Here is a 14,705-nt window from a genome sequence, read left to right as displayed (position 1 = left end):
TACTTAAAAACATATTTTACTATAAAAGTATATGTATTTCCTTATTAAATATGAATTTTTCTCTTTAAATATGAGACAATTTATACATTTAAGGGGATTAAATTTGTAATTTATAAATTCATACCATTTACTTATAAAAGTGAAAGCAAGCACCATTACTGCCCTAGTAAAAAGTAATATATTTAAAATACATTTATGTCATCCTATGTATAGTTCAAATCTATTAAAAAATTGCTAACATATTGCTCGAGATTTACTGATATAAAAATTGTAATACCACTTTACTGAGATTACCTGTACAAAAAGCACACTTCTTGTTATTAAGCCTAAAATGTGTTTTAATGTCACTATAGATGAGGGTTGTATGATCTTGACTAATATTTAAATGCAGGATATTTCAAGTGTTCCTAAAATGTATACTTGCAATAGTTCCAGTTTAGCACAATCAAATATACTTCAGCATATCTTTAGTTGGACTTCAGCATCTGCACAAATAAAGTAAATTTAGTACAAAATTAACTGTTCCAGTTTAGCAGACGTTAAGTATAGCAGTTTACTATACCATAAGTACAATTGCAGGGTATTTTTATGAACCATGTAAATATATTTGTAGCATACTTAGCACAAAATATACATATTTCAAAGACATTTTAGTACATTTGCTTTTCACTAGGGTAGCATTGTAAGTCAAATACTCAAATAAAACTGTGCATATCAGAAATGAAATGTTTCTGGTTGTAGTTATTCATTATACAGTGATTTCCCAAACAGATGTTCTACAGGCACACAAATAGCATACTACACCTAAAGCAAAATATATAATTCCTGTTATCAATACGTTTGTGAAATTTAGTACATTTCAGTGGAGCTCATGTAGTAGTTGAATGGTGGAAGGCAGAATTGCTCAAATGTGCTCACAAATACACTCCCTCTATCCATTTTTATTTAACAAGAAAACTTTCTATGGATCCATATTTTTCTGTTTTTCTCAAATTTAATTTCCCTGAGTCTGGACCACATTACCAATGGCATTTGCCTCCCTAAGCCACCAGGGCCAATCTCTCAGAAAAGTGAGGGGCCAACAGACCTACTTTTTCTCTTTCCTATTTTTTTTTTTACTGACAGAGACACACGTTCTCCATTCCATAATTGACTGTAAGTTGGAGTATCCATTCATAACTATCAGCTGACCCACTCCAGCATATTCTGGCCAGGCTACGTATAAACACTCCAGACCACACATTGCTTTCTTTGTCAGACAGGAAGCAACCAAGTGAGTGGAGAGGAAGTGAACAACCCCCGACTAAGCTAGTCGTGCTGCACACTGAACCAGGAAGTGCTTTGGCTCTGATCACGAACACACCCTAAAGCTTCCTCTTTTATACACCACCCTTCCGCTTTCAAAAGGGCTGCTCATAACCTTGCTGAGCGTCAACATTTCTTTAGCAATTAGAATGACAAAATATAATTTTCTAGCTTATTTCCCCTGTTGAAAGATTTCGATTGATTTTAGTTCTGTCACTCATAAACTGTAATATTTATGAACAGACCTACCGTGATATTAGCATAAATGCATAAAGGCCATGTGTGTGTAAGTACTATGTGCACATGAATATATGCCTTCCACCCTCGGCTTTCCTGTGACTGTTGTCTGTACTTGAGGAAAAGGTGGGTCCACCCTGCTGACCTCAGTAACACACACACTGCTATTTTCAGTGAGACTCCCATGTTAACTCTATTGTAATAGCTGATTTTACTAGATGACTACAGTCACCCTATCAAAATCCACCCACCCATATGAGACTGTATAGACCAGACTGGAAAAGGCCGGAGGACCTTTATACATGGAAACCCAATATTAGGGTGGTTCTCATAAATAACGACCATCTGATACAGTCAGAAAATAAGAAGTACTATGGGAACAAATCCCTGGGAGAAGCAGCATTTGGTGAACATACTGCTTTTTGGCTGTCGAGAGTTTTGGAGAACAAAATAAATCAGAGAAGTTTGTTTGTGCAATGAGAGTCTTGTCTATGTAAACTTTAAGCCTTCTTCCAACAAATCAGCATTGAGCAGTGGTCACAGGTAAGGTTTAAAATTATGCAATTTTAAATGTATGATCATAGAAAAAACGGTCCTCTATGTTACTAAGGTGAAATAAAGTATTAATGAAACTACAAGCCTTTTCCCCCAGTAGTTATACTTTACTTTTACGTGTTAAACAAGACAGAGGAGTATGAGTGTAAACAACTTCATTTCGCCACCTGCTGGACAGCAAAATATTAACCTTGTGAGATATGAAATCTTGGTCAAGTTGTATGTTACACACCAAAACACCAAAAAAAAAAAAAAATGTTGACGAAAAAACGTAACACTTCACAAAAGAAGTGCAACATTCCAGAAAGTTAAACAAATAAATCCACTGGCTCAGCAAATGACGCCGTAAAATGATCTTACAGTTAATAAATGGTGCCTGTTATGCTAAAAAGTCCACGTCCAATATGCAAACAACGGTAGCCTACTTATAAAAATGCAAAGTTATAAAATGCAACAAAGCGCAAACATCTCCAATCAATGAGCTGTGAGTGTGATCAGCTGCGGTCACGTGACGAGCACATTTGATGATTTACGCCGCACACTGACTGAAAACATCAAGACAAAGCGATACGGTTCAACTGTCACGACTCTTCCACTGTGTCCTCACATTTTCACAAGCCAACATCCGACCAGAGACTGGCCCGCGTCCTGGCTGTCTTTTCTACTGAAATATTTCCTCAGGTGTGGTTGTTTGATGTAGTTATTACAATCGGTCAACGGAGGATTTGACTAAAAGTAAGTAACGTTAGAGAATAATAACAGAATTAAAACATTACACCATTAGATATGTGAATATGGGCCAGTATAAACCACATTATAAACCAGTTTTGTGTTAAAATACTCAGTTTTATAGTGGGATTTGCGTATGACAGTTGCTGAGAATGGAGAATGCAAATTTTCCTTGCTTAGCTTCATATTGATATTTTGGAAAATAAATAAATCTGTCATGTGCAGCCACAAACATTTCGTTTTCCTGCATAAACTCGTTTCAATCATTTTTTTTTTTTAACAATGACACACCATAAGCTATTCCAGAAAGCATTATTTACTTATTTAATAAATATGGCAAAATTATCACATACTCTCAGTTCAATACAATGAAAATTATTTGAATATGCCTGTGTTTGTGTGTAGGTTTTCGATGTCCCATAAAAGATTGAATCTTTCTGTTGTTTCGAATCTTTTCGATGAACCTTCACAAAACGATTCGTTCATGATTCATAATGAGAGGAAACAACATTTGATTTGAAGTTGAGTACGATTTGATTATATCGTTTGTTCGGAGTTCATAAAACAAAAATAATTTGCTATTATAATTGTTTTGGGGTACAAAAAAAACCCCTGAAAGACTAAAATCACTTTTTAATGCAGCATAACTTAATAATAATAATAATAATAATAATAATAATAATAGTAGTGGTAGAAGTAGTAAAACCGCAGTAAATTGTACATCCCAGTGTCAGGAGGTTATGACGCAATCACGTAACTACATATAGATGAATTGTTGTTTTTAACCAGCTCTTTGAAAACAAACTACTCGAAGGAACCGATTCGCTGGAATGACTCTGGTTTACTATTAACGTTAGTACTTTATCAAGCATGTGTTTTCCTGCACTTTAATCAAATAAACTAAATGTGATTTTTAAGCGCGTTTCGCACATTGTTCTGAGAAGTAACTTGCGTTAGCTTTTTACTGAATATGTCAGAATTGTTGTTGTTGTTTCTAAACAAATAATAAGCATGTTTTTAAAATATGTTCCAGACACTGTTCGTGCATATTTTCATAAATATACCGAATGATCAAATGATCGGTTAACTGCATCTTTTAATGTATGCGTTTGTGTTGGAAAGCGACAAACGGAGAGGGAGGAGGGCTGATGCATGTTTGTTTAAAGCAGGAACCACATGACCATCTTGCGCGTAATGTGTTGTTTCTCTAATGGCAGTCAGCCATCTCATCTCAGCTCAGCTACCTTGCAAATTAGGGCTTAATCATTCCATACAGTGTTAACTGAAGCTTTCCACGAGATCTCGGACATTTATAAGCGCAAGCAATGCCAGGTATGATGTTTGCACGGTTATCGATCGGTCTTTTGCTTGCACTGTTTCTCTCTCGGTGTGTGTGTGTGTGTATTTGCTCGTCTCGACCAGACTTCTCCGTGTCCCTGTCGTTATCGACTGGACGCCGTCTTAATGTCTAAAAAGCGGTTCCGACTGCAAATATGGTCGTGCAAACTGTTTTTTTTTGGTTTCACGTGAATTTGGATTGCTTTACTCCTACGTGTTTCACAATGCGTTATTTTGCGACTCTGAGTCTGAAGTTGTTTTAGATAAACCGATACAACTCCGTCATATCAGCGGGTTGTTGTGGCCCTCTTGGTCTGTCATTGCATTTCTCAACACGACCTTTCGTGTCAGTTAACTCTCATTGTTACGTGCTTTTGGCCTGCCGTGAAGGAAGAGCTGTTTGTCCTCTAAATTATCCCTCTTTTCTCGGTGTAATACTGCAAAAGTGGATTACGTAATTGGCTTGAGAGTGTTTATAAATCGCGTGCAGGAAACGGTGTAACGGGATAGTTAGCTTATATCTTTGTGTTTCAGGGACCTTCGTTGCGTTTTGATGTTTTTGTTTAAACTCATTTATTATGTTGAATGTGCTCGTGTGTGTATGTGCGTGTGTTTACATTTCCTGTTTATTAGCCAGTGCAATATCCGAATACTTGTTTGGAAGGAAGGTTAACTGTGTCTAGTCTTGTTTTGATATTTCTGACAGTCGTGTCTCTATAAAAACATGCCGTAGCATGTTGTTGCATAAACTTATTTGGATTTTACTAAACTAATTGTTCATATTACAATATGCAGATAAAAGGGACATTTATTTTTTAATGAGTTTATTAGTAACTGTATTTGTATGTTATCCATTGCAACCGTTTGTTTTCTTGTATGTTAGAGATTAAGTTAGACATTAGAGATTGCAGGATTGATTAGTTTTGCCTTCACACACTGTGAAGCAATGCCTGCATTTGTAAATGCTCAGAACAGCCATGATCACTAGATCTGCCTACTAGTGTAAAGGCCTACTTGTCTGTCTGAACCAGTAATTGGACAGGTGGCAGATTGTGATTTTATTATTTGTATTATTAATTTGTTTTTAAGCTGCAAAATCTAAATGGATTAACCCAAAAAGTATCTTGCAAGTTACAAAATAACAAATAACAGTGGGTCCAGCATTGCAGATGAATGTTTTGTCTGAAACCTCATATGGACTTGTTTAAGTTATGGACTCTGTTAGCTGTTACCTGTCGTGTGTGTGTGATAGAGCGATTAAAGCTCCTGTAGATCTCTCAGTAGCTCATCCTCTCATGTCATCACTCACAGATGAGCTCATTTCCTCCAGTGATGTCACTGCTAAAGCTTTAAATCTCTGATCTGTCATACACCAATGTAACACACATGAGCCAGGCAGCCACAAATGTTCTGTGATGGTTGCAAATGAAATTGCTACCAACTGTGTACACTGCATACTGCCTGTTAAATTTTAATGGAAGGCATTATCGCACAAATTTAACATTAGTATTCTTCTATGTATACTAGTCTTCTAACAATTACGTGTATGTTTAATTCAGCAAAGGGCATCTTGGTATTTAATTATCATCATGACTCTTATAATTTTGGTCAAAACAGCTATTTTTGCAGATTTACCCTAAATCAGCTGTAAAATTTGGCAGTAAATATATAAGAGTAATGATCATTAAATTATTGGTCAAAAAATAAATGTTTAGAATCATGACTGATTTTTGCCATGCAGCAGGCTAGTGTATTAGCCTGACTACGTCAGACTTCCTACTTCCGCTCAATTTCATTTCGCTTCTGTACTCAGTCTGATACAGCGTCCGAGCTTTCTGTTTGCCACCGGTCTGGAAACAGCCGGGCCAATCAACGAACAGAGGGCGGGCTGAGAGCCGTGACGTAGATGCTAAGCGCCGAGTTTTACATTGTAGGTTAGAGAAATCGAAAACCAAAACGACCGCGGAAATGGGAAACGAGACACAGGATGCAATTCGCTCTGTTATGGAGAACATTCAACTCTTTTTCAAACTGAAGCCAGAACAAGAAGAGTGTTTAACAACAGGTTTACAGTGGAAGTTCAATCATAGATTTGAGTTCAATGCATGATGTCTGTGCTTAGATACGGCTGTACAGGCGCATAACATACGTCATAACTAAACGTATCTGATTGGCTTACGGGTAACCAATGATTTTAAACTTCAGACATACGCCCCCTAGCGAGAGAGAAAACACTCCTCTATTATGCCATTCCAGACTCTGTCTACGAAGCAAAGCGAAGTAGCAGAGTCTGGTATTACCAGGCTACTAGTGTATATCTATTGCACATCAATAAAACATAACCAAGTAATCTTTTTAAGTATTATATTAATCCGTTGTCCTTAAGCATCAGGATCACTGTTCCCTCTAGTGTTTACAGCAGGTATTAATGTAAACATTTGCAACTGATAGCAAACATGCATATGGTTTGAGTTGTTTGGTGTTTTTTTTTTTTTTTTTTTTTTTTTTTTTTTTTTTTTTTTTGCAGGGGGCAGGGTACAGGGTTTAAATCATGCAAGAATGTATAGTTTATTGCCAAAAACTCAAAATCAGAGGAATTCATACCCAAAAGACTATTAGTTTATATATTTGGAAAAGTGCATTACATGTATTGTTGGTGTGTTTTGTTTATTCTTATTAATTTAGTCTTAAACGATCTGTTGCATGTCAATAGTGATCTTGTATCGGCACCAATAGTTCATGTACACAGCGAATAGGTGTGGTTGTGTTTAAGGGTTATGACATGCTTCATGCTATTGTGTCAAGTGTTACAGTATATAAATAACTACACACATTGTGATTTCTTTCAGCAGCCTTGGTTTTATTTTTCTGTCATAACAGGTTTCTCAGCTCAATTCTAATCCTAACAAAGTATTGTGGAACAGTCCTTCATTAAGAATACTCCTATTCTTCATTTTATATTTACCATTCATTCACATCACTGGAATAAATAGCAATAAAATAAAAAAATATTATTTTAAATGAAGTTATTTTAAATTGTGACTTTCACAATAGTACTGATGTTGCTGTATTTTGATAAAATATATGCAGCAATGTTGTATAGAGACTTTTAATGTTCAAAAGCATGACTTTTTTTTAATTATACCAAATCATTAAACAGAAGTGTAGATGTGTATGACTTAATTGTACTCAATGTGTGTTCACATTGCATCATATATAGGTTTTGTCCAGTTTTAGTGTGTGTCTTTAGTAAAGTTGTATTAGACTGGTTGTATAGATCACAGGTTGCTGAATTTGTACCCTCAAAAGTACCCCTTTTTTTTACGTCTTAATTTACAGAATGCTAATGTTGCATATATTGGTTATCCAAAAAAAAAAACATTTTTTTTTAAATTTTGTTATTGCTATCAAAATCAGAACTTATTTCTATATTATTAATCCCTATAATATGTGTCTATCTTTTTAAGAGCCAGCCGAAATGAACGGGGCTGACATAGGAAAGAAGACGGGCAGCGGTGTTCCAGGGAGTGAGGGAAAAGACCCAGTAGCCAATGGGCATGCAGAGAATGAGTCCAACCCCTTTGCAGAGTACATGTGGATGGAGAACGAGGAGGAATACAATCGGCAGGTCTGTACACACCAACCCACTTACAGCCTTTTCAAGCCCACACCATAAAAACACAAATCAGCAGTTGATCAGGATGGGTTTTATACTTTCATCTGAGGTGTGTGTTAGTGTTCAGCACAGTTAAAGGGTTAGTTCACCCAAAAATGAAAATTGGCATTAATGACTCACCCTCATGTCGTTCCAAACCCATAAGACCTTCGTTCATCTTCGGAACACAGTTTATGATATTTTAGATTTAGTCCGAGAGCTTTCTGTCCCTCCCTGAAAGTGTATGTATGGTATACTGTCAATGTCCAGAAATGTAATAAAAACATCACCAAAGTAGTCCATGTCACATCAGAGGGCCAAACCGATGCAACCGGTTCTTGACTCGAGAACGAATCAATCATTTGTTTGTTACCTGGCTCGGCTCTGTGTTCATCTTCAGTTCTCTCTTCACAGCAGTTCAGTCAGTGTACTGTTTGGGTAAATGAATTACTCTAAGATATTGGTTTATTTTAACTCAGAGGGAGTGTCAGCCACGTTAAAGTTAACAGCTTAAGTCATTTGTGGATTAATGCTTATTGAACACATGGACCGTTTAAAACGATTCAGTTCGATTTGGTGAACTGGTTCAACCGGTTCACTAGGAAGAACCAGTTACATCGAATGGTTCGTTTGCGAACCAGACACCACTAAACTGCAGTGTGTTGAACGGTCTCACAACAGACCCGGAAGAGAAGTCAATGCTGAATAAAGTAGTAATTTTTGTTATTTTTGGACCAAAATGTATTTTCATTGCTTCAACAAATTCTAACTGACCCTCTGATGTCACATGGACTACTTTGAACATGGACAGTATACCGTACATACATTTTCAGTGGAGGGTCAGAAAGCTTTTGGACTAAATCTAAAATATCTTACACTGTGTTCCGAAGATGAACGGAGGTCTAACGGGTTTGGAATCATTAATGGTGTGTCGTTAATGACATAATTTTCACTTTTGGGTGAACTAAGTTTGATTGGATATCACTCTATGGCTCTTGAGATGTTAAATTGTAGAATGTATTGTTTTACACTATTTATTTGTTGCACAAGAACTTTTGTCTTATTTGTTTATATCCTAGGTGGAGGAGGAACTGCTTGAGCAGGAGTTCTTGGAGCGCTGTTTCCAAGAGATGTTGGATGAGGAGGATCAGGATTGGTTCATTCCAGAGAGGGACCTCCCCTCAGTCGGACAGATACAGCAGCAGCTCAATGGACTTTCTGTCAGTGATGGCAATGCAGAGGAAATCTTGGTAAGCTTTTAGTACTCGCAGACATTCAGTTTATAAACTAGGAAAATCCACTTATCAGCCAAAACTGAGAACTATTATAATTTACTCACCTCCACATCTTGCTAAACCTGTAAGACCTTTTGTTCTGTGAAACACATAAGTAGATATTTTGAGCTGTCTTTGTTTAAACAATGAAAGTCAAAGAGTGCAACGGGTGTGTTACAGAAGTATAAACAATTTTTTTGCAATAACGTACAAACCCTTAAAAACAGACCTACTATAAGCTACAAAGTTGGTAATGGATGTTACCTGCTTTTGTTGAAACCATCAGCCTGCATTATTTAAACTTTTCAAAATCATGTTTAACAGTAGAAATTTTTGGTTAAAAACCACATTACCCATGATTTTGAAAAGGATTCTCCACCAATCAGAACCACAACAAGTAAATCATGACAAATGAGCTGTGTAGCCCCGCCCACTCCCATGAAGCACTGCGAAAACATGGGGAAAGCTGTTTGTAGTGTTGTATTATTTAACCTTGTAACTGGATGGTTTATAAACAAGGACTTTTTTCTTTTTTATAATCCTTATTGTAGTCCAAAACAACACACAAGAGTCTATTGACTTTCATTGTATGGAGAGATGCTCATTGTTATGACAGATATTTTTTCATTGATTTTTAACTTTTTTTTTTTTCAGCGAAAGAGCATCCTAAACCCTGAAGCCAAGGAGTTTGTGCCAGGGGTGAAATATTAGAGATCATCATTGCCCTCCTCTCTCAAATACGCATCTGATCATATATGCAGAGACTCTTGTGCCCATGTTTAGGATGGTCACATAAATGTGCTCTTTACCACATTTTTGAAGGGGCATGAGTGCGTTATTTTTTTTTTTTTTTTGCTTTTTTTTTAATGGGAGGGAGGTGGGGTGTGATTGTCTATAAGCTTTATATTTCTGTTGTGTATAAACCAAGGGTATTAAGTTTAAACATGACCTCTAGGAGGTGCTGTGACTAGATAATATCATACTCATTACCAGGCTGTTTTATTTTCTCTACCCTTGTTGAAAGGGCTGTTCTTGTCAGCTTTCATTGTTTCAGAGTTTGTGCCTGATCAGGTCTTTGCTTCTCCTCCCGTTGTTGTTGTGGGTTTTTTTTTTTTTTGTTGTTGTTGTTTTTTTCCTTTTATTTTTGTTATTGTTCTTTTCGATGCATCAGTTCATATTCCTGCGATTTTAAAGTGGTGTGGTCATAAATGACTGGGGTGTGAGCCCCTTGGTTTGAGTTGAATGCTAAGGAAAGTGTGTTGGGGAATTCACATGAATTCAACTTTTGATTTTGAATTGAATTAGTAACATGCAGGACTGAATTTCATTTAAAAAAAATATGGAAGGATGGCAAAATAAAGAAGAAAAGTTTGTATTAAATGGACCATTTCTTGTGTATGGCTGTATCTTAAATCTATCAATTGTCACATTTAACAGCAGTACAGTTAAAAATTAACAATTTAACATGCATATGGATGAATCGATTCATATATTGTGCATATTTTTTGGGTGAGGACTGAACTACTCTGCCTCTTCAGTAATCAGCCAGTCATGTAACCTCATCCATTATTATTTGCAGGAGATTCACTCGGAAATATCTGATTTCTCATCCACAAAACTGTTTTGATTTCTTTTTAATTGCTAAAGTGAATGGGAAAGGCCATAATTGCTTTTTAATGCTCATGAAAGTGATTCAACTGTTTTTATGTAGGGAGTTTAATTAGACTACAACCAGCACTGCATCTATTCTACTTTATTTCTTTGTTTTTATCCTTGGCATACAGAATTGTTTTATCCTGTAAGGTTATAAGACAGGCACAAATGGTACTGAGAAATAACTGCTTGCTGGTAGCAGCACTAAATGTTCAGCAATTACATCATTTGCATCAGCAATTTATATATATATAACTCATCAGCTCATGTGATCATTAGCCCGAGGTCAAAGATGCACAAAATTGTTCACATAACATTCCCTGCCAGCCATCCAATATATGGCCAGTACATCCATTAGTTTAAATTGTTTTATGTGCTGCTAGATACATTGTATTTGAAAGATGAAATTAAGTGGTATGAAAAAACATAGGTGTTTGTATCATGTGAGCACCACACAGATTAAAAAAAAAAAAAAAAGTCATTGCTAATTCTTCCACAGTTTCTCCTGCCATGTCAAGGGACAGTTTTAAATGGGCATCATATTAACTAACAGTGGTGTGTCATTTCAAAGGGTTCAATAAAAGGTGGATTTAAATAAACTGATACGAAGGTCCTTGAACATTTTCTTCTGATTGTCTGAACTAAAACGGATAAATGTATACAGATATGTGATATAATAACTAAATAGAGATTAGATGGACCTTCCTAAAATACTTCTCTAAATAAGTGTCAGGACATTTAGCACTGTCTTGCTGTCAGTCCTCCGCTAATGAGGACAATTAGAGGCGGTCTTTTACAACTGTTCACACAAGGAAGAGAAGAAAGGGGGGTGTCTTAAGCTATTTAAATAATCTTTCTTCATCCAGAAGACTAACACGACACAAAGAAACTGAAATGTCATTGCTAATTTTATTTTCAAAAGTATATATCAAAACTCTATTTTTAAATGATATTGATTTGCATTGTTTGAACATTAAAACTTAACCAAAGTAAAAAAACATTTTCCAAATCTTTTTTTAATATGATGTGGGTGTTTGAGAAACAGCCCCAACAAGAGGAGAACCTGGAAACACATTTCTCTTTCAGTTTAAAAACAGGATGTTCCTAATTCAGTTCTTCAGCCGCGTCTCAAAGGTCTGCTGCTTCTGGATCACTGATTGAAGGTATGGCTGAAAAACACGTTGACATTGGCCGAGTAGTTTAGAGGGAGGCTGGCTCCTGCGTTCTGTGCCCCCATTTTGGCACCACCCAGAGCGGAGGACTGATGAAGAGTCAGCAGACTGTACTTCTGGAAGTGACCGTAACCATGAGCCTGAGCCTCTGAGAGGACCTGAGTGAAACCTGCAGCACAGAATACCACATCACAAAGTTTAGTTAAAGTGAATTAGTGCTGGGTGATTACCGTAATCAAATACTGTTTGCAATTAAGATTTTGGCTTCCAGTGATTATGAATACAAGATGATAAAAATACGATTGTGCCTCGTTCTGTTTCACAATGATGCTCTCATTTTGTCTTTTGTTATAAATCCAGCGCACCTTTCTCAACTTTCACTCTTTACTGGTTTAGTAGTTTTTCCGTGTGTTTTGGGAGTGTGCTGCAACAATATATTTGACATTTAGAATTTTTTATATCTTATTTAATATGTATCTCGATGTAATTGATTGACCATATTTTGATTAATTGTTTTTGTATAATTTATATGATTACATTAATCACTTTGTTTTTTGGCTGAATTATATTTTAAGTTCTGTTAATTAACAATTGTGTTACATATTCGTGATCTCATTATTGACACAACCAAGATTATGATGTTGGCCAAAGCCCTAATGTTAATATGGTCTTAACACATCTGTCTTTTTTGGTCCAAAAACAAGCAAGACCTGTGTACGTGACATTTCTTATCAAAATTATTTTATTTGAAATAGGAATGCACAATATATGGGGGAACATATCGGCATATGATATTACCATAAAAATTATATATAAAAAGCTGTATAAAGACATTACGCACCAGATTTCAGCAGTTCCCAGCTGTGCCACACAGAACCGACACAAAGGACAGGCAAGCCAAGCTCACCAGAAAACAGATCCTGAATGAAAAAGAGACGCAAATGATCAAATAAGAAAAAGAAACAGAGTGAGTCTGGCTGTGTTGCTGTGAGTTTATTTTACCTGATGTACTTTAGGAAGGACTGCTACAATGTGGCTTGCAAGTGCTTTTCCAGCTTCTGTGAACACGTGCTGGCACAAAGCATCACCAGCGTTGCCACCTGATGCACAATCACAAAGAGTCATAATGTGTGACATATCGCGCACACAACCTCACACCACACATCGGCAGCATACCTTCAGCTAGTTTCCTACAGAACCCTGCAAAATGTGACTTCTGAAAGTTTCTGTACAAATGAGGAAGCATCCCCATCAAGTCCGACACCTAGGGATGAAAAAACAACAAGAAAGCGCCATCACTTCTATTTAGGTATCAAATTAAGCACAAGATTAAATCAAAAGAACAGCGAGTCCCAACCTGGAAATATTCTTCCATGGCCTTCTTAACATAGGTGATATCATGAGGGGATGTGACGAGGTTATCTCTGGCATCAAAAACCGTTTTAATAGCCAAGTGAGAAATCCAATACGCTACAGGAAGATAAGGACAGAGAGAAAGAAAAAGCTTAGGCCCCATTCACATTTAGTAATAACACCTATCTCAGGTGATCAAATAAAAAATGGCCAATACAGACGGCCGTTTATACCTGGTTTGACGTTAGATGAAGGAATTCATTTGTTAGATAAGATAACATCTTTCTCTAAGATAAGACTGGGTGTGTTTGATCAGATTGCTGTTATGTCAATGGGTTTGTCTTTCCATATGGTTACCTGAGCCCTCGTCTCCCATCATGTGACCCCAACCCCCACAGCCAACCTGTGTGCCATCTGGATTGACCAGCTTACAGTTGGAACCAGTGCCTGATATCACCACTATACCTCCTATGACAAAAAGACAGACAGAAAGGGTTAAGATGACAGTTATGCCCTGAAATCCATTAGCTTCTACTGCCAGTTGCAAAAACCCTGCACAAACCATAGTCACTGGCAGTGGCCATAGCGCCAATGGCGTCGGTGGTAATAAAATAACTTTGGCTCAGCTTGGGGTATCGCTCCCTCATGTCATCAATCAGCTTCTGGATAGCAGCTTTCTGCTCTCCACCACTCAAAGACATACCCTTTCAACACACAATGTATACAACTTTAAAGCAACACGATGAAGGTGAATGTGTTGAGGATGATTGACTGATGCATCGTCTCACCAATGAACGAACTGGTGTGTCCGGGTCGAGCCCTGCCTTGATTTTAGCCCTCTGGACCATGTCATTGATACCATTAATACAATTATCAACACCGACCAACTATAAATGAATAGAAAAAAAGTCAAATATACACACTCAAGTACACAAGCTGACTTATTAAAGCACATTCTCTGATCTCACCCAGTGATTGGTACATGGTCCATCTGTCTCAGCGAGGATGTGTCCCTCAGCAGAAACCAGTACTGCTTTAGAGTGTGTCCCACCGCTGTCAATGTAGACAAAATGTGTCTCATTCATCTGAAGCTACTGACACTTTCTCTCAAACAACTGGCATGATGCACGCGCTTAGAGCGAAGCTTTTAAGTACGGATTTTAATAAGCGTGTATATGTTAAAATGTCATTAAATTATGTATTATATTTTCTTAAATAATCATGTTTTTGTCGTAAACTCACCCTTCCACTCCTCCGTACACTGCGCTCATCTCGCCTGCTTCCTCTTTAGTCACGTGACCACTCAGTCAGCTGCTTAGAGTTGACTTTCAGTTTAGAACACTCGGACTTTGACAGAAAGCCATTTTTACTACCTAAATCTCGATTCACACCCATTTTTATTATCTGTCTATATTTAAAAAAGATAAGATAAGA

The 14,705-nt window shown here is 36.9% G+C and overlaps 2 protein-coding genes across 3 annotated transcripts; one reads left to right on the top strand and one right to left on the bottom strand.

The window, feature by feature from the left end:
* The first annotated feature begins 2,670 nt into the window (after positions 1-2,670).
* Positions 2,671-10,473, top strand: LOC127961723 (polyadenylate-binding protein-interacting protein 2B). Of its 2 annotated transcripts, none has more exons than XM_052560960.1 (4): positions 2,671-2,832; positions 7,632-7,792; positions 8,899-9,069; positions 9,748-10,473. In XM_052560960.1, exons 2-4 carry the CDS (start codon positions 7,643-7,645, stop codon positions 9,802-9,804), a joined length of 378 nt encoding a protein of 125 aa, XP_052416920.1. In that variant the 5' UTR covers positions 2,671-2,832; positions 7,632-7,642; the 3' UTR covers positions 9,805-10,473. The 2 variants fall into 2 exon arrangements, with proteins under 2 accessions (XP_052416920.1, XP_052416919.1); XM_052560959.1 differs by lacking the exon at positions 2,671-2,832 and adding an exon at positions 3,991-4,158.
* nagk (N-acetylglucosamine kinase) lies at positions 9,929-14,603 on the bottom strand. The gene is made up of 10 exons (XM_052560951.1): positions 14,514-14,603; positions 14,240-14,324; positions 14,060-14,158; positions 13,834-13,975; positions 13,629-13,739; positions 13,276-13,388; positions 13,095-13,182; positions 12,921-13,018; positions 12,760-12,838; positions 9,929-12,087 (listed from the first exon to the last, which is right to left on the bottom strand). Exons 1-10 carry the CDS (start codon positions 14,540-14,542, stop codon positions 11,897-11,899), a joined length of 1,035 nt encoding a protein of 344 aa, XP_052416911.1. The 5' UTR covers positions 14,543-14,603; the 3' UTR covers positions 9,929-11,896.
* Positions 14,604-14,705: the final 102 nt, after the last annotated feature.

This window comes from Carassius gibelio, chromosome B7 (genome assembly GCF_023724105.1).
Source record: "Carassius gibelio isolate Cgi1373 ecotype wild population from Czech Republic chromosome B7, carGib1.2-hapl.c, whole genome shotgun sequence".
Lineage (NCBI taxonomy): Eukaryota > Metazoa > Chordata > Actinopteri > Cypriniformes > Cyprinidae > Carassius > Carassius gibelio.
This window is presented reverse-complemented; position numbering and strand designations above follow the sequence as displayed.

Coding starts and splice junctions, on each gene's coding strand:
- LOC127961723 (XM_052560959.1), top strand. Junction 7,793..8,898: donor AGGAGGAATACAATCGGCAG/GTCTGTACACAC, acceptor TTTATATCCTAG/GTGGAGGAGGAACTGCTTGA. Junction 9,070..9,747: donor GCAATGCAGAGGAAATCTTG/GTAAGCTTTTAG, acceptor TTTTTTTTTCAG/CGAAAGAGCATCCTAAACCC.
- nagk (XM_052560951.1), bottom strand. CDS start 14,542: ATGAGCGCAGTGTACGGAGGAGTGGAAGG. Junction 13,389..13,628: donor GATGGGAGACGAGGGCTCAG/GTAACCATATGG, acceptor ATCTTCCTGTAG/CGTATTGGATTTCTCACTTG. Junction 13,019..13,094: donor CTGTAGGAAACTAGCTGAAG/GTATGCTGCCGA, acceptor ATTGTGCATCAG/GTGGCAACGCTGGTGATGCT.